At 45.5% G+C, this 19,201-nt stretch overlaps 1 protein-coding gene across 5 annotated transcripts in view; it reads right to left on the bottom strand.

The window, feature by feature from the left end:
* The window catches only part of LOC135528080 (microtubule cross-linking factor 2-like), a 77,599-nt gene that overhangs the window by 33,819 nt on the left and 24,579 nt on the right, over positions 1–19,201 (bottom strand). For all 5 annotated transcript variants that reach the window (XM_064956862.1, XM_064956866.1, XM_064956865.1 and 2 more), the window contains exon 4: positions 608–670. In XM_064956862.1, the coding sequence (XP_064812934.1) occupies positions 608–670 (63 nt within the window). The remainder of the gene's footprint in view (positions 1–607; positions 671–19,201) is intronic.

Below are 19,201 nucleotides of genomic sequence, written 5' to 3'. Positions count from 1 at the left end.
GCGCAGTGCGTGCTAACCAGGTCGCCAGGCGCACTGTGTTTCCTCCAACACATTGGTGCGGCTGGCTTCCGGGTTGGATGCTGTGTTAAGGTTAGGCTGAATACATTCTGAATGTCCTGTATTTTCCCTTTCATACTTCTTTTAAAACGTTTGTGTGTAATGTTTCATGTTCCTCTTTGATTGTTTATTTCCCTTGTTTATTTCACGTTTGTTTATGGTCAATATCACTTGCTTTGGCAATGTAAACATATGTTTCCCTTTGAATTGAGAGAGAGAGAGAGAGAGGAATGTGCACAGTCTGAGCTGGTCATGTCAAACTAGTAATACTGTATGAAGTGCTATCTGTGAATCATCTCTCCCATCGACGACCTCCACAACTCCCACTATGGACTAAATTGTGAAAGCGAGAACAATCAGTGTAACTGTAATACTTTAGTACTGACTTTGGGTTCAATAGCTGAGGTAAGAATCAGAGGTGAGTGTCTGGAGACAAACTACTGCAGCTGCAGTCTTTCTTTGGTTGAGTCGTTTGCAAATCTATATGAGATTTTCCTTTTGGCTGTTCAAAGTAGAAAAAACATTGAAGGTCTCTGTTCGTCTAAGTTACCTGGACAGATGGCTTCTTCTCTGGCTTGTTGTTTGGCCGAGCGCCTCTCTTCTTCAGAGAGTTCTGGAAATAGAGAGAAACACATTCACAATAATTAGTATCAATCAATCAATGAAATTATATTTCCATAGCCCTCTCAATAACAACGTTTGTCACAAAGTGCTTTTACAGTAACCCGACCTAATGTTAGGCCCTAGACCCCCAAAGAGCTAGCACCAGCACATTGGCTAAGGTGTTATACAGTGCCTTGCGAAAGTATTCGGCCCCCTTGAACTTTGCAACTTTTTGCCACATTTCAGGCTTCAAACATAAAGATATAAAACTGTATATTTTGTGAAGAATCAACAACAAGTGGGACACAATCATGAAGTGGAACGACATTTATTGGATATTTCAAACTTTTTTAACAAATCAAAAACTGAAAAATTGGGCGTGCAAAATTATTCAGCCCCCTTAAGTTAATACTTTGTAGCGCCACCTTTTGCTGCGATTACAGCTGTAAGTCGCTTGGGGTATGTCTCTATCAGTTTTGCACATCGTGAGACAGACATTTTTTCCCATTCCTCCTTGAAAAACAGCTCGAGCTCAGTGAGGTTGGATGGAGAGCATTTGTGAACAGCAGTTTTCAGTTCTTTCCACAGATTCTCGATTGGATTCAGGTCTGGACTTTGACTTGGCCATTCTAACACCTGGATATGTTTATTTTTGAACCATTCCATTGTAGATTTTGCTTTATGTTTTGGATCATTGTCTTGTTGGAAGACAAATCTCCGTCCCAGTCTCAGGTCTTTTGCAGACTCCATCAGGTTTTCTTCCAGAATGGTCCTTATTTTGGCTCCATCAATCTTCCCATCAATTTTAACCATCTTCCCTGTCCCTGCTGAAGAAAAGCAGGCCAAAATCATGATGCTGCCACCACCATGTTTGACAGTGAGTATGGTGTGTTCAGGGTGATGAGCTGTGTTGCTTTTACGCCAAACATAACGTTTTGCATTGTTCAATTTTGGTTTCATCTGACCAGAGCACCTTCTTTCACATGTTTGGTGTGTCTCCCAGGTGGCTTGTGGCAAACTTTAAACAACACTTTTTATGGATATCTTTAAGAAATGGCTTTCTTCTTGCCACTCTTCCATAAAGGTCAGATTTGTGCAATATACGACTGATTGTTGTCCTATGGACAGAGTCTCCCACCTCAGCTGTAGATCTCTGCAGTTCATCCAGAGTGATCATGGGCCTCTTGGCTGCATCTCTGATCAGTCTTCTCCTTGTATGAGCTGAAAGTTTAGAGGGACGGCCAGGTCTTGGTAGATTTGCAGTGGTCTGATACTCCTTCCATTTCAATATTATCGCTTGCACAGTGCTCCTTGGGATGTTTAAAGCTTGGGAAATCTTTTTGTATCCAAATCCGGCTTTAAACTTCTTCACAACAGTATCTCGGACCTGCCTGGTGTGTTCCTTGTTCTTCATGATGCTCTCTGCGCTTTTAACGGACCTCTGAGACGATCACATTGCAGGTGCATTTATACGGAGACTTGATTACACACAGGTTGATTGTATTTATCATCATTAGTCATTTAGGTCAACATTGGATCATTCAGAGATCCTCACTGAACTTCTGGAGAGAGTTTGCTGCACTGAAAGTAAAGGGGCTGAATAATTTTGCACGCCCAATTTTTCAGTTTTTGATTTGTTAAAAAAGTTTGAAATATCCAATAAATGTCGTTCCACTTCATGATTGTGTCCCACTTGTTGTTGATTCTTCACAAAAAAATACAGTTTTACATCTTTATGTTTGAAGCCTGAAATGTGGCAAAAGGTCGCAAAGTTCAACGGGGCAGAATACTTTCGCAAGGCACTGTACAACATAATAATACCACCTTGAGTCTATAGACTTCTCCCCTGCCCCCCACCCCCTCTGGCCTGCCCTTTCACCCAGTTTATCATCACCATGGAGATGTTTATCCCCACAGTGACACCAATAGGGGTGTGGAGCTACAGTTGACTGCATTTCTACTATGTAAACAGAGAGTATAAGATAAAGAGGGGGAGATGAGGGAGAGGGTGGGAGGATAGGTAGAGAAAGGGGAAGGAGTGAGAGGAGTGTGAGAGAAAAGGGAAAGGATAGAGAGAGAACGAGAGAGGAGAGAGAAAGATGAAAGAGTTGAAGAGAAAGAGAGGGAGAGAGAGAGGGATAGAGGAGAGAGAGAACGGAAGAGAGGGAAGGATAGAGAGAAAGAAGTGTGTGTAAACTGAGACGAGACAGTAAAGAGAACATGAGCACCGTTGCTAATGACAGCCAGCTCCTCCCAATGGCCACCTGGGCCCCAGTACACTGAGTTAGATCCTAATAGATCCTCATTCCTACCAGATCCGCGAGAGATCACACACACACAACATGCAAGCAGACAGAGGAGCTGCAGAACAAGCTTATCTCGCTCAGGCGTTTCCATGGAAACTGGCTACTTTCTCCGCACTGAGCTGACTGGTGGAAAAAGCAGGGATTTCCAGTCCACTCTGCTGTGTCTTATTCAATCAAGCTGAAAACAAACAAGACCCTGCTACCACAGGACATTATATAGCCTTTAATATAGCCCCCCCCCCCCCCACATACACACACACACACACACACACACACACACACCATCCAGAACCAATTCCCCTAGTGGAAAAAGCCAGCTGGAGGGAGAGCAGGGTAACTAGACTGGATTTAAAGTGGTGCTGGTACAGCATAAAGAGCAGCATCCAATCCAATCTCAGACCCCATTTTGTGTTTGCTGACAGTGTCACACAGTTTAGCTGAGAACCTTTTAATGGTGCTAAACTTCACTGTGGAATCAATGGTGCGGAGAGATAATGGAACTATTGATCTGGACACATATCGACCAACTTTGGGACACTTTTCCGTTTTGTTTCGACCATTGGTTTGGTCAGGCCAGCTGCAACAGTCTCGCTGTGACAAGTGACAGGGATGTAGAGGTGTCACTGTGACAGGCAAGTCAACACTATTCTAACTCAGAGCTAAACCACAATACCTATTCATCATCTATAAATCCCATTTATGATACATCTCGTAGATTTTTTTTCTGTCCCCTAAACCTATTTTGTTATCTGTATCAAATATCAATAACTTTCACACTTCCCCCTCGTCCTTCCCTCCTCCCCTCCCACACTAAAGCTCTCCCGGTGCATCCCAAATGGCACCCAATTCCCCATGTTGTGCCCTATGGGCCCTGGTCAAAAGTAGTGCAATTTATAGGGGACATAGTGGCATTTGGGACACTGCCCTGCTCTGCGATCTCACGTCCTGAAAAGAACCAGACAAAATTCCACCGACTCTGCCAAGTTGATGTAATCGGCCGGCTCTCTCTGCACAACAGCTATGTGTCGTCCAGAACACAAGGTCACACACACAAACAATGCAGTAAAACACAGAGAATGTTGGGACAACGTTAGGGAGATGAGCTTTCAAATGAGGTTTCTGTGTGTAAAATGGTGCCACTCCAGGCCTGCCTGTCTCATGAGTTTACACACACATACACAGTGTACAGTTAAAAGACACACGCACAGAGATAAAGCACGCACGCACACACACAATGTACGCATGCACACACACCCTACCGTTAGCAAAAGAAGTATTGAAAAGCATGTGCCTGTGCTATCTGATGTCATGGTCCTGTGGGTGTATGTCAACAGGTTGTAACTCTAGATGTGTGGGCTGGGTAACCTGAGGCCTGGAGGGGGTAGGTAGGTCAAATAATCCCTGGCTGGATGTCTCTCTCCTGGAAGAGGGAGGTAGAGATGTGTGGACCTGGCCATCATGCCTGACACACTTATGCCTACTACAGCTCTGCTAGGTTTGGCTTGGCTTGGCCCTATAGTGTAATTCAGCCATAAGTCATCTTGCCTCGACCTGACTGGACTTAGGAAATAATGCCTGGTGCACAGGAAATAACTGAGTCGTTGTCATGCCTTTGTCATGGATGAGGAACCATGCCGGCATCCTTTCTTACACAACCTCACAGTCCACAGCTGGGAAAGATACACTTGTGTAATGGGCCCAACAATGAATGTTAGGATAGGAATGGACATCATCTGAACATTCATGTGAGTTTTCTGGATGTCTCATGGGTTATGGATCTGTGTGTGGGGAGCGGTTAACCTTTTACTGCAGTGAGCTAAATCAGGGTCACACAGAGTGTTTGTTGGTCGTCTTAAACAAATCTACTTTGAAACAAAAGTATACACCTCACACACACATTATGGGCTTAAAGAAAAAAATATATATTTTCACATTTTAGTCATTTAGCAGGCGCTCTTATCTAGAGCGACTTACAGGAGCAACTAGGGTTAAGTTCCTTGCTCAAAGGCACATCAACTGATTTTTCACCTAGTTGGCTCAGGGATTGGAACCAGCGACCTTCACCGTCGACTCAACTAAGTGACAAGACACAGCAGCACAGTATTCCAATTTCTCCTTCCTTTGTTTCTGTGTCTGCCGTATCTAAACCGTTACAAGGTGTGAGACAAGGGAGTAAGAAAGGAGGGAGAAAAACCTAGGGAGGGAGGGGAGTGGGGAATTGGGAGGGAGGTAAGGAGGAGTGGGAGAGAGTGAGAGAGAGAGAGGGGGATAGCGTTATGCTGACTAGTTTAGAAAGGAGAGTAATAGTCTACTGGAGACCACGGCATACCTAGATAGATGAGGGGTCATGACCCTGACGTGACCAGAGGGAAAATAGTCTCACACGCCCACTGATGAATCCATCAGGCACTAAAACAATGGATCGCTCCGCCAGCCCGAAGCACAATCACACAAGGGAACTACAACCAACGCAGCCATCACAAAATATGGCTTTATCATATCATATCATGAAATTAGAAATATGAATATCCAATCAGTAGGGTTATTAAAAACTAGTCGATGACATTCTTATTGTAAGAATGGTGCTATTGCAGTAGCAGACGAGGCAAGTTCTAAATTCAATCTGCGTTCTAAATTCTATCTGCATTCTATCTGCATTGCAGAAGGAGAAGTGAGTAGAATAGTCTATTTGCATGACACTCCCCGGACTGCTGTATGCAGAGCTGCAGGTGTGATATGATGTGAGTAGAGTTGACAACAGCAGACAATACACTCCCCCACTCTGTTTGCTTTTGGTCTTATCCACAGAACAATCAATAGTGCTCGGTTCAACCCAAGTTTGAGATCCAGGGGGTGAGATATTTGTCTCTTTGTTACCAAACTCACTGCTGCTCACTTTCAGCCATCGTGTGAAGGCTGTCAGAAAGAAGGCTGTTGATTGGTCTGACCCTCTGTGTCCACTGGTCTAACTATGTTTCATCAATTTCAAGCAGAGCAGACATAGAGTAATGTTTGAAATGTGTGTGTGTGTGTGTTTCTGTCTGTTGGTGTGTCAGTCTGTGTGTGGCGAGTGAAGGGCGACAATGAGTTGAGGAGAGAGAGAGGGGGGGGACTCTAGACGTCCTCTAAAGCATGTCAGCACAGCACAATCCAGGGGGGGGAACAGACATCATGAACACTATCTGTCTCAGTCCCTCCTCTCCTCTCTTCAGGCTCCTATTGTCCCTGTACTGCACTCACAATGGTCCCAATCCCCAACCCTGTATTCACCCAGTCCCAGGGATGAAATGTAAACCCTGACTCTAAGCAAGGAGCTCTGCAGGAGTAGAGAGAGACATTGAGAGAGAGAGAAAAGAGAGAGTGGGGGAGATTAAGCCAATCTGCATAGGAATGGAGAGTAAGAGTGAGAGATGGAAGGGGGAGGGAGACATAAGGATACATATTTAATTTCCTAAACTACAGCGAGCCTTCGTTACAGAGATTGGGGGGATGGATGTATCATCCATTATCCCACTGCCACAGACCATCATAAGTTCCCATGACAAATGCTTGTGCACTCCCTCGTTGAGTTTCTGACAGTGGTGGCCAACGAAACAAATTGGTGAAAGGGGGGTGGGGGGGTGGAAAAGAGGTAGCCTCGCAAAGGATCAGCCTGGTACTTACAAGAGGAAAGGAAGGGGTTAAAAAAAACATGGAGGACAGGAAATGAAGACCCTTGAAATCCATCTTGACACGAGACAGCTTCGCTCTTCAAAAACCAATGGAAATAACAACAAACGGCCCTCTCTTTCAGTTCCTGACGCGTCTATACATACAATTGGAAATGTGATGATTTGCATACGGATTACTCAGAGATGTTAACATGAACACATGTTGTTGCACACACTATTTCTTTTCCAATGTTGTATTAACCAAAACATACAGAACAGGAACACACACAAGCCTGAGAGATACACTATATACTATTACACAGATTGAGATCTGTTCTGAATATCCAGAAAAGCCAAAGGATTTGAAGCAGTCTTTCACCTGCCCTTCACTTCATCCCCCCAACACCCGTGCCTCAATCCTTCCTCACCCAAGCTCCCCGTGCCTCAACCCTTCATCCCCCAAGCTCCCCGTGCCTCAACCCTTCATCCCCCAGCTCTCCATGCCTCAACCCTTCATCCACCCAGCTCCCCATGCCTCAACCCTTCATCCACCCAGCTCCCCATGCCTCAACCCTTCATCCACCCAGCTCCCCATGCCTCAACCGTTCATCCACCCAGCTCCCCATGCCTCAACCCTTCATCCACCCAGCTCCCCATGCCTCAACCCTTCATCCACCCAGCTCCCATGCCTCAACCCTCCATCCCCTCAGCTCCCCATGCTTCAACCCTCCATCCCCCAGCCCCCAACCCTTCATTCCCCAGCTCCCTAGCTCCCCATGCCTCAACCCTTCATCCACCCAGCTCCCCATGCCTCAACCGTTCATCCACCCAGCTCCCCATGCCTCAACCCTTCAACCCCCAGCTCCCCATGCCTCAACCCTTCATCCCCCAGCTCCCCATGCCTCAACCCTTCATCCACCCAGCTCCCCATGCCTCAACCCTTCATCCACCCAGCTCCCCATGCCTCAACCCTTCATCCACCCAGCTCCCCATGCCTCAACCCTTCATCCACCCAGCTCCCCATGCCTCAACCGTTCATCCACCCAGCTCCCCATGCCTCAACCCTTCATCCACCCAGCTCCCCATGCCTCAACCCTTCATCCACCCAGCTCCCCATGCCTCAACCCTCCATCCCCTCAGCTCCCCATGCTTCAACCCTCCATCCCCCAGCCCCCAACCCTTCATTCCCCAGCTCCCTAGCTCCCCATGCCTCAACCCTTCATCCACCCAGCTCCCCATGCCTCAACCGTTCATCCACCCAGCTCCCCATGCCTCAACCCTTCAACCCCCAGCTCCCCATGCCTCAACCCTTCATCCCCCAGCTCCCCATGCCTCAACCCTTCATCCACCCAGCTCCCCATGCCTCAACCGTTCATCCACCCAGCTCCCCATTCCTCAACCCTTCAACCCCCAGCTCCCCATGCCTCAACCCTTCATCCACCCAGCTCCCCATGCCTCAACCGTTCATCCACCCAGCTCCCCATGCCTCAACCGTTCATCCACCCAGCTCCCCATGCCTCAACCCTTCAACCCCCAGCTCCCCATGCCTCAACCCTTCATCCACCCAGCTCCCCATGCCTCAACCCTCCATCCCCCAGATCCCCATGCCTCAAACCTTCTATTCAACACCTCTTACTCTACATTTCCATTGTCTGAGTAATACAAAGCTGATTGGCAAAACCTGAAAGCCTGGCCATCCCTGCTGCAGGCAGCTCTCCCACCCCCTCCTTCTCTTCCCTGTCCTCTCTCTCCCTTCTCCCTCACTTGAGGACACCTGAGCTGATAGCAACTGTTACCATGGCATCACAGAGAGAGCCCATATGTTAATGAGAAAACACACACACACAATCCCCAGCATTGAGACAACCCTATAGCTCTTCCCCAACCATCTGTCCAAGGGTATGTAACAGAGGGTGTCCCAAACACACACAGACCCTGTTACAACCCTAAAAATAGTTCCCCGGCTTTGACAACAGAGCCCCATCGCCCCTCCGTATCCCTCCCCCATAGCACCCACGTAGAGCATCAGTGACACCTCCCAGAATATGCCTCTGTGATTGTGGTGACCGGGGTGACGGAGGAAGAGGAGCAGTGACCGGACTTATTTGTAATTAGCGCTGTGAAACAGTGTTATAATTGTGCCCTGAATGGGGGAGATCTTTCTGAGCTTGAGGGAACACAACATATTGACTGGCCCTATCCATTTAGATTACGAGTCGACTCCAGAGTTGACTTCGGAGAGTGGAGAGGACAACAATAGAGGTAATTTCCAGGTCGTGATAGAATGACGTTGGACAGTGGAGGTGATGTATTTTGTTCTCTTGTTTTGACCCAGTCAAAGTAACAATTACGCTATGAAAAATAGCCCATTATAATCCATGCACATGGAATAAAGTTTGAATAAAAGTAAGGGATGAAATTAAGATGTTATCCCTCCATCCAACCACCCTTTAGATGAGTGTCATTGTTTAAACAGCCACACAAATACTAGGATAAAACCTGCTGAACTCCTGACGTTCACCCTTTCATCTCTCCCTTGAATGTGCTGAAACCAGCATCACTTCTAGGTTATGTCCCAAATGGCACCCTATTCCCCATGGGCCCTGACCAAAAGAAGTGCACTATATAGGGAATATGGTGCCATTTGGGACAAAATCCTAGAATGGACTTGTCCTGCCTAGACTGCTCTCACTGCAATTTACAGTGCCTTGCGAAAGTATTCGGCCCCCTTGAACTTTGCGACCTTTTGCCACATTTCAGGCTTCAAACATAAAGATGTAAAACTGTATTTTTTTGTGAAGAATCAACAACAAGTGGGACACAATCATGAAGTGGAACGACATTTATTGGATATTTCAAACTTTTTTAACAAATCAAAAACTGAAAAATTGGGCGTGCAAAATTATTCAGCCCCTTTACTTTCAGTGCAGCAAACTCTCTCCAGAAGTTCAGTGAGGATCTCTGAATGATCCAATGTTGACCTAAATGACTAATGATGATAAATACAATCCACCTGTGTGTAATCAAGTCTCCGTATAAATGCACCTGAACTGTGATAGTCTCAGAGGTCCGTTAAAAGCGCAGAGAGCATCATGAAGAACAAGGAACACACCAGGCAGGTCCGAGATACTGTTGTGAAGAAGTTTAAAGCCGGATTTGGATACAAAAATATTTCCCAAGCTTTAAACATCCCAAGGAGCACTGTGCAAGCGATAATATTGAAATGGAAGGAGTATCAGACCACTGCAAATCTACCAAGACCTGGCCGTCCCTCTAAACTTTCCGCTCATACAAGGAGAAGACTGATCAGGGATGCAGCCAAGAGGCCCATGATCACTCTGGATGAACTGCAGAGATCTACAGCTGAGGTGGGAGACTGTCCATAGGACAACAATCAGTTGTATATTGCACAAATCTGGCCTTTATGGAAGAGTGGCAAGAAGAAAGCCATTTCTTAAAGATATCCATAAAAAGTGTTGTTTAAAGTTTGCCACAAGCCACCTGGGAGACACACCAAACATGTGGAAGAAGGTGCTCTGGTCAGATGAAACCAAAATTGAACTTTTTGGCAACAATGCAAAACGTTATGTTTGGCGTAAAAGCAACACAGCTCATCACCATGAACACACCATCCACACTGTCAAACATGGTGGTGGCAGCATCATGGTTTGGGCCTGCTTTTCTTCAGCAGGGACAGGGAAGATGGTTAAAATTGATGGGAAGATGGATGGAGCCAAATACAGGACCATTCTGGAAGAAAACCTGATGGAGTCTGCAAAAGACCTGAGACTGGGACGGAGATTTGTCTTCCAACAAGACAATGATCCAAAACATAAAGCAAAATCTACAATGGAATGGTTCGAAAAATAAACATATCCAGGTGTTAGAATGGCCAAGTCAAAGTCCAGACCTGAATCCAATGGAGAATCTGTGGAAAGAACTGAAAACTGCTGTTCACAAATGCTCTCCATCCAACCTCACTGAGCTCGAGCTGTTTTGCAAGGAGGAATGGGAAAAAATTTCAGTCTCTCGATGTGCAAAACTGATAGAGACATACCCCAAGCGACTTACAGCTGTAATCGCAGCAAAAGGTGGCGCTACAAAGTATTAACTTAAGGGGGCTGAATAATTTTGCACACACAATTTTTCAGTTTTTGATTTGTTAAAAAAGTTTGAAATATCCAATAAATGTCGTTCCACTTCATGATTGTGTCCCACTTGTTGTTGATTCTTCACAAAAAATACAGTTTTATATCTTTATGTTTGAAGCCTGAAATGTGGCAAAAGGTCGCAAAGTTCAAGGGGGCCGAATACTTTCGCAAGGCACTGTAACTACCAGCACTGGCCCAAATGTCAGGGATTTGACTGTTTGTCTACTGAAATTAAACATCACACAAATCTCTCTGAAATCTATTTTCATCAAACTCCTTCCTGGAGACATGACTTGTGTAACCCAGGCGATCTCCCCTTTCTGACAGGACATCAATGTGGGAATGTACGTACATACCCCAACCATAAGCCATGGATTACAGGCAACATCCGCAATGAGCTAAAGGCTAGACCTGCCGCATATAAGAAGGGCTTGCAAACCATTAGACAACAAAGAGAAGCACAGCTGAGAGCCGCCCAGTAACACGAGCCTACCAGACGAGCTACTTCAATGCTTGCTTCAAGGCAAATAACACTGAAACATGCATGAGAGCACTAGCTGTTCCAGAAGAGCTGTTCCAGAAGACTGTGTGACCACGCTCTCCGCAGCTGATGTGAGTAAGACCTTTAAACAGGTCAACATTCACAAGGCCGCGGGGCCAGATGGATTACCAGGACGTGTGCTGCGAGCATGCGCTGACCAACTGGCAAGTGTCTTCACTGACATTTTCAACCTCTCCCTGTCCGAGTCTGTAATAGCAACATGTTTTAAGCAGACCACCTGTGCCCAAAAACACTAAGATAACCTGCCTAAATGACTACCAATCCGTAGCAATCATGTCTGTAGTCATGAAGTGATTTGAAAGGTTGGTCAGGGCTCACATCAACACCATTAACCCAGAAACCCTAGATCCACTCTAATTTGCATACGGCCCAAACAGATCCACAGATGATGCAATCTCTATTGCACTCCCCACTGCCCTTTCCCACCTGGACAAAAGGAACACCTATGTGAGAATGCTATTCATTGACTACAGCTCAGCGTTCAACACCATATTGCCCTCAAAGCTCATCAATAAGCTAAGGAACCTGGGACTAAACACCTCCCTCTGCAACTGGATCCTGGACTTCCTGATAGGCCACCCCCAGGTGGTAAGGGTAGGTAAAAACACATTCGCCATGCTGATCCTCAATACAGGGGCCCCTCAGGGGTGCGTGCTCATTCCCCTCCTCTACTCCCTGTTCACTTACGACTGTACGGCCAGGCACGACTCCAACACCATCATTACAGTTGTAGTTGTAGGCCTGATCACCGACAATGACGAGACAGCCTATAGGAAGTATGGTGTGGTGCCAGGACAACAACCTCTCCCTCAACGTGATCAAGACAAAGGAGATGATTGTGGACTACAGGAAAAAGAGGACCGAGCACCATTCTCAGTGACAGGGCTGCAGTGGAGCAAGTTGAGAGGTTCAGGTTCCTTGGTGTCCACGAACAAACTAGCAAGGTCCAAGCACACCAGGACAGTCGTGTAGAGGGCACGACAAAACCAGTTATGACACATAATTCTGGCAGCAGAGAAGTCAAAAAGGAAAATGTCATCCATTCCCAGGCCACTCAGCTCAGAGAAGATTAGACATTTTATTCAGAGAGACGGATACTGGGAGGTGTGGAGTCTCTCTCACTCTCTGAGAGATAATCAAATAAGGCCTAAGAGTCAAATCAGAACTGGGAGATCAGTTTGACCCAGTTAACAGAAGCATCTCCCTCCCTCTCTCTCCCTTCTTTCCTCCCCACCTAGCACATCACCTGCTTTGTGATGCGTGTTTAACAGGGCTCTCCATCCAATGCCTGTCTGCGTTTACTTTCTATTAAGACTGACTGAGGACTAGAGGCAGGAGGAGAAAATCAAGGCGAACACCTTCTCCTCTTTCTCCCCCTCTCGTTAGGAGAATCTGGAGCACCTGACGCTCATTAAGCCGTAAGTCAGCTGGTCGCTAACGGAGACAGAGGCTCTACCGATGGAGAAGGGCGCGCGGTCCCCTGCATTCCTCCCATAGCTCACCTCATATCTTTATTAAGGCCGGCACAACAACAACAGTGGCGACAGGGCCTTTTCCCATTTCTATCCAGACTGAAGAAAGATGCAAATAGCAAATTAAATGGATTCAGTTTCAAACTGTAAGAGATGTGTGATTGTATCTTGGGGCTTTTTGTGTTGAGTGGGCAGGTGCACACTTCACTAATAAAGACACCCATGCAGCACTCAATATCACACACACACACAGATCCGCACCCCTCCTTCCCTCACGCGCACACACACACACACACAAACACCAATCATCCTCTTTTGACTAAACCTCTCACACCCTTAGCACAGAGGGGCTGCCAGCCAATTTATTTTCCTTTCTGCCACAAAATGAGTTTGGAGAGCTCTCCATGCCCCGGAGCCCAACTAACAAGCTCCCCGTTAAGTCCCGAGAGAGACAAGCACTGAACGCTACGCTGCTCTTATCAAATCACAGATAGGAGTATATACACATTTATATACACCATGTCCTGTGTGACAGCTAGTCAGCCTTCTATGTGCTCTCATAACCAAGCAGGACCAAGTGGGAGCACTGAGGCTGAAACCTCACAGTCCATCAGCCCATCCAGAGCTGTGATGGTGGTAGTAGAGGGGATTTGTGCTGGTCAATGGAGAGATAAAGAGAGGGATGAGATGAATATCCAGCTGGTATCGCAGACAGGGTGCTAAAAACAGCCACACTACAGAAGACAGATCCAGGAGAAGACGGGATGTCCAATAAAAACACACTTTGACCAATGGGTAAAATAATATGTTAAAGGCATAAATGGTTGGGGAACAGGCGCAGGACTGAGTAATAGGGGTTTTTATTTCCCAAATTACAGTGTGCCATGTAAAGGCATGGGGACGAAGACCAAACAAACACATATACAAAACACAGGGTAGAAACCCAAACAAAAGAGCGAGGAGTGCCGTGAATAAATACACAATCGCACAATGATTATCACACGGGACGAGGCCGGTAATCATCTGCACAATAGACGTGGAACGAAAGCCAAAACACAGCACAGGTACTCACACGACTAACGGACATTGGAACAATAATCGACAGGACAATGGTGAACAATGGGCACACTTATACAGTTACTAATCAACGGGAATAGGGACCAGGTGTGCGTAAGGACAGTTCCAGAGGGATCTGTGACATCACCATTTTCAACTTCATATTCATCTCCAGCACCACCCCAATGTCAACATATGTGAAAAGGGTACGTTTCTACACTACCGTTAAAACATTTAATAATAAAAAGTTGAATAATAAATAACATAAAATTGATCAGAAATACAGCGTAGACATGGTTAATGTTGTAAATGACTATTATAGCTGGAAACGGCTGATTCTTTTATGGAATATCTACATAGGTGTACAGAGGCCCATTATCAGCAACCATCACTTCTATAATGTTAATGATAAGTTACAGAAAGACCCCACTGAGCAATTCAGAACATGAATAATCATATTTGTCTTGGTAAAATGTATTTTACAACATAAAGAAGTGACATTTCATCACCAAACATATGTAGGTGATGCTTTGTCCAGTCCTATATAGCATTACTGACCATCTCACGAGCCATGTATATTTTTTGTATAGTTTTTATGAAGTTTATTTGGACAGGGACAATGTACAACAAAAACATACATCTCAGAAGTGAGAACTGATGCATTTGCACCAGATTTAAGCTTACAGCTAATTTACATCTACGGTCCCAGAATGAACATCAAGAGGCGTGTAATGAGTGTCAAGAGAGACTACATTACTACAATGTGTACTGTGCTTAATACGGATGAGTCCCCCTCTCAACATAGCAGACACAGAATGCTATGGTGTTTTAATTGCAGTCTTACGATGCTGCTGTTAGCAGTGCCAGGCATAGTAATCGATATGTAGGTGATAATCGATGAGTGCTTCATTTTACTGTGCTCATCCAGGGTCTTCTCTCTGATACTACTATCTGCAGCTGCCTGGAAGTTAACTGATAATTGAAGAGGAGAAAGATGAGAGAAAAGTGTGTCACAGCACGGGGTGCTGAGCTCTAGGAGAGACGATAAGGGGATGGGTGTGTACAGCATATCACCCCATTGCAGCATGCTACTGCCTGCCTGCGAGCACACACACATACACTCATGCACACACACAAACAAGCATGTGCATGGACACACACCAAATAAGTACTGTATGTGCACGCACACACAGTGAGAGAAGCCTGCCCTGTTAAGCTGCTGCATATTCTAAGCAGAGAGAAGATGATCTCTCTCTCTCTCTCTCTCTCTCTCTCTCTCTCTCTCTCTCTCTCTCTCTCTCTCTCTCTCTCTCTCTCTCTCTCTCTCTCTCTCTCTCTCTCTCTCTCTCTCTCTCTCTCTCTCTCTCTCTCTCTCTCTCTCTCTCTCTCTCTCTCTCTCTCTCTCTCTCTCTCTCTCTCTCTCTCTCTCTCTCTCTCTCTCTCTCTCTCTCTCTCTCTCTCTCTCTCTCTCTCTCTCTCTCTCTCTCTCTCTCTCTCTCTCTCTCTCTCTCTCTCTCTCTCTCTCTCTCTCTCTCTCTCTCTCTCTCTCTCTCTCTCTCTCTCTCTCTCTCTCTCTCTCTCTCTCTCTCTCTCTCTGGTCAGTGTACAGAGCACTAGTAATGGTACCTCCCCAAAGTGGGACCAATGAAGATACAATTTTCCTTTTCCAATTGAGCAATCAATCTCACTTCTCATTCGCTCCACTCAGCCTCATTACTAGGGCTGGGAATTGCCAGGGTACGATATTATCGTGGTGAAATCCCTGAGAGGTTTCCTGAGTTATGAAGGACGCCTGTATCTTTGTAATTTCTGGGTGTATTGATACACCATCCAAAGTGTAATTATTAACTTCTACATGCTCAAAGGGATATGAAATGTCAGCTTTTTCTTACCAATAGGTGCCCTTCTTTGCGAGGCATTGGAAAACGTCCCTGGTCTTTGTGGTTTATTCCGTGTTTGAAATTCACTGCTCGACCTTACAGTTATTTGTATGTGTGGGGTACAGAGATGGGTTAGTCATTCAAAAATCACCTTGACTTGGAAGAATTGAAAGTGAAAAAGTGAAAAAAATACAGCAAAATATAGCTAGCTCTCTCTCTCTTGCTTCTCCTTAATTTTTAAATACATTAATTTGTTCAAAACCTTTCAGCTATTGTCTTTCTCTCTCTTTGAGTCAACTACTCGTCACATTTTATGCACTGCAGTGCTCGGTTGCTGTAGTTTATGCTTTCAGAATCATTCATTCTCTGAGCCTTTGATTGGGTGGACAACATGTCAGTTCATACTGCAAGTTGGAGGACATCCTCCGGAAGTTGTCATAATAACTGTGTAAGTCTATGGAAGGGAGTGAGAACCACGAGCCTCCTAGGTTCTGTATGGAAGTCAATGTACACAGACGAGAAGGGAAACTAGTCTTCCTTCGGTTACACCATTGTGCTACTCTACAGAGTGGTGTTGATGCTACTGCAGACCTTCATTGCAAAAAAGTGTGTTTTAATAAATTATTTGGTGACGTGAATATATTTAGTATATTTTATCTAAAAAGGATAACTTTTTTACGTTTCACTATTTTTATTTTTATGAAATTCACTGAGGACGATGGTCATCCCCTTCCTCCTCTGAAGAGCATCCACTGTTTAAAACAGTTACAGTTTAATGGCTGTGAAAGGAGTAAACTGAGGATGGATCGACAAAAGATACGTCCCTTATTCAGGACCCTGTCTTTCAAAGATAATTTGTAAAAATCCAAATAACTTCACAGATCTTCAATGTAAAGGGAAACACTGTTTCTCATGCTTGTTCCATGAACCATAAACAATTAATGAACATGCACCTGTGGAACGGTTGTTAAGACACCTACAGCAATTAAGGTCACAGTTATGAAAACTTAGGACACTAAAGAGGCCAATCTACTGACTCTGAAAAACACCAAAAGAAAGATGCGCAGGGTTCCTGCTCATCTGCGTGAACGTGCATTAGGCATGCTGCATGGAGGCATGAGGACTGCAGATGTGGTCAGGGCAATAAATTGCAATGTCCGTACTGTGAGACAACTAAGACAGCGCTACAGGGAGACAGGATGGACAGCTGATTGTCCTCGCAGTGGCAGACTACGTGTAACAACACCTGCACATGATTGGTACATCCGAACATCACACCTGCGGGACAGGTACAGGATGGCAACAACAACTGCCCGAGTTGCACCAGGAACGCACAATCCCTCCATCAGTGCTCAGACTGTCCGCAATAGACAGAGTGGCTGGACTGAGGGCTTGTAGAACTGCTGTAAGGCAGGTCCTCACCAGACATCACCGGGCAACAACGTTGCCTATAGACACAAACCCACCGTCGCTGGACCAGAAAGGACTGGCAAAAAGTGCTCTTCACTGACGAGTCACGGTTTTGTCTCACCAGGGGTGATGGTCGGATTTGCATTTATCGTTGAAGGAATGAGCGTTACATCGAGGCCTGTACTCTGGAGCGGGATCGATTTGGAGGTGGAGGGTCCGTCATGGTCTGGGGTGGTGTGTCCCAACATCATCGGACTAAGCTTGTTGTCATTGCAGGCAATCTCAACGCTGTGCGTTACAGGGAAGACATCCTCCTCCCTCATGTGGTACCCTTCTTGCAGGCTCATCCTGACATGACCCTCCAGCATGACAATGCCACCAGCCATACTGCTCGTTCTGTGCGTGATTTCCTGTACGACAGGAATGTCAGTGTTTTGCCATGGCCAGTGAAGAGCCCAGATCTCAATCCCATTTAGCACGTCTGGGACCTATTGGATCGGAGGGTGAGGGCTAGGCCAATCCCACTCAGAAATGTCCAGGAAATTGCAGGTGCCTTGGTGGAAGAGTGGGGTAACATCTCACAGCAAGAACTGGCAAATCTGGTGCAGTCCATGAGGAGGAAATGCACTGCAATACTTAATGCAGCTGGTGGCCACACCAGATACTCACTGTTACTTTTGATTTTGACCCCCCCCCCTTTGTTCAGGGACACATTATTAAATTTCTGTGGAACTTGTCTCAGTTGTTGAATCTTGTTATGTTAATAGAAATATTTACACATGTTAAGTTTGCTGAAAATAAATGCAGTTGACAGTGAGAAGATGTTTCTTTTTTTTGCAGAGTTTAATTCATCCTCGATACTAACCTAAATGATAGAGTGAAAGAAGGAAGCCTGTACAGAATAAAACATTCCAAAACATGCATCCTGTTTGCAATAAGGCACTAAAGTAAAACTGTAAAAAATGTGGAATATAAATTAACATTATGTTCTGAATACAAAGCGCAACACATCACTAAGTACCACTCTTCATATTTTCAAGCATGGTGGTGGCTGCATCATGTTATGGGTATGTTTGTCATCGGCAAGGACTATGGAGTTTGCTAGGATAAATATACATGGAATAGGCCTCCCGAGTGGCGCAGTGGTCTAAGGCAACACTACTGACCCGGATTCGATCTCAGGCTGTGTTACATCTGTCCGTGACCTTGAGTCCCATAGGGCGGTGCACAATTGGCCCAGCGTCATCTGGGTTAGGGGTGGGTTTGGCCAAGGGGGCGGCTTTATTGGCTCATCGCGCTCTAGTGACTCCTTGTGGTGGGCTGGGTGCCTGCGGACTGACTTTGATCATCAGTTGACTGGTGTCCGACACATTGGTGCAGCTGGCTTCCGGGTAAAGCGGCGGGTGTTACGGAGGTTTGGCAGTTCATGTTTCGGAGGATGCATTACTTGACCTTCGCCTCTCCTGAGCCCGTTGGGGAGTTGCAGCGATGAGACAAGATCATAATTAGATCGCAATTGGATTATCACGAAATTGGGGGGATAAAGAGGAGGTAAATTAATAAAAATCCTAGAGGCAAAAACATGCTTCAATCTGCTTTCCAACAGACACAGGGAGACAAATGAATCTTTCAGCAGGACAATAACCTTAAACACAAGGCCAAATATACACTGGAGTTGCTTACCAAGATGACATTGAATATTCCTCAGGGGCTTAGTTACAGGTTTGACTTAAATTGGCTTGAAAATCTATGGCAAGACTTGAAAATGACTGTCTAGCAAAGATCAACAACCAACTTGACAGCATGAAGAATCTTTACAATAATAATATGCAAATATTGTCCAATTCAGGTTTAAAATCTCTTCGAGACTTACCCAGAAAGACTCACAGCTGTAATCACTTCCAAAGGTGACTAACATGTATTGACTCAGCGATGTGAACACATGTAAATGTGATATTTCTGTATTTCATTTTCAATAAATTAGCTAAAAATTCAAAAAACATGTTTTCACTTGTCATTATGGGGTATTGTGTGTAGATGGGTGAGATTTTGTA

The sequence above is a fragment of the Oncorhynchus masou genome, chromosome 33 (assembly GCF_036934945.1).
Source record: "Oncorhynchus masou masou isolate Uvic2021 chromosome 33, UVic_Omas_1.1, whole genome shotgun sequence".
Taxonomy (NCBI): Eukaryota; Metazoa; Chordata; class Actinopteri; order Salmoniformes; family Salmonidae; genus Oncorhynchus; species Oncorhynchus masou.
Note: the sequence above shows the minus strand (reverse complement) of the source record. Positions and strands in the feature narration are given on the sequence as shown.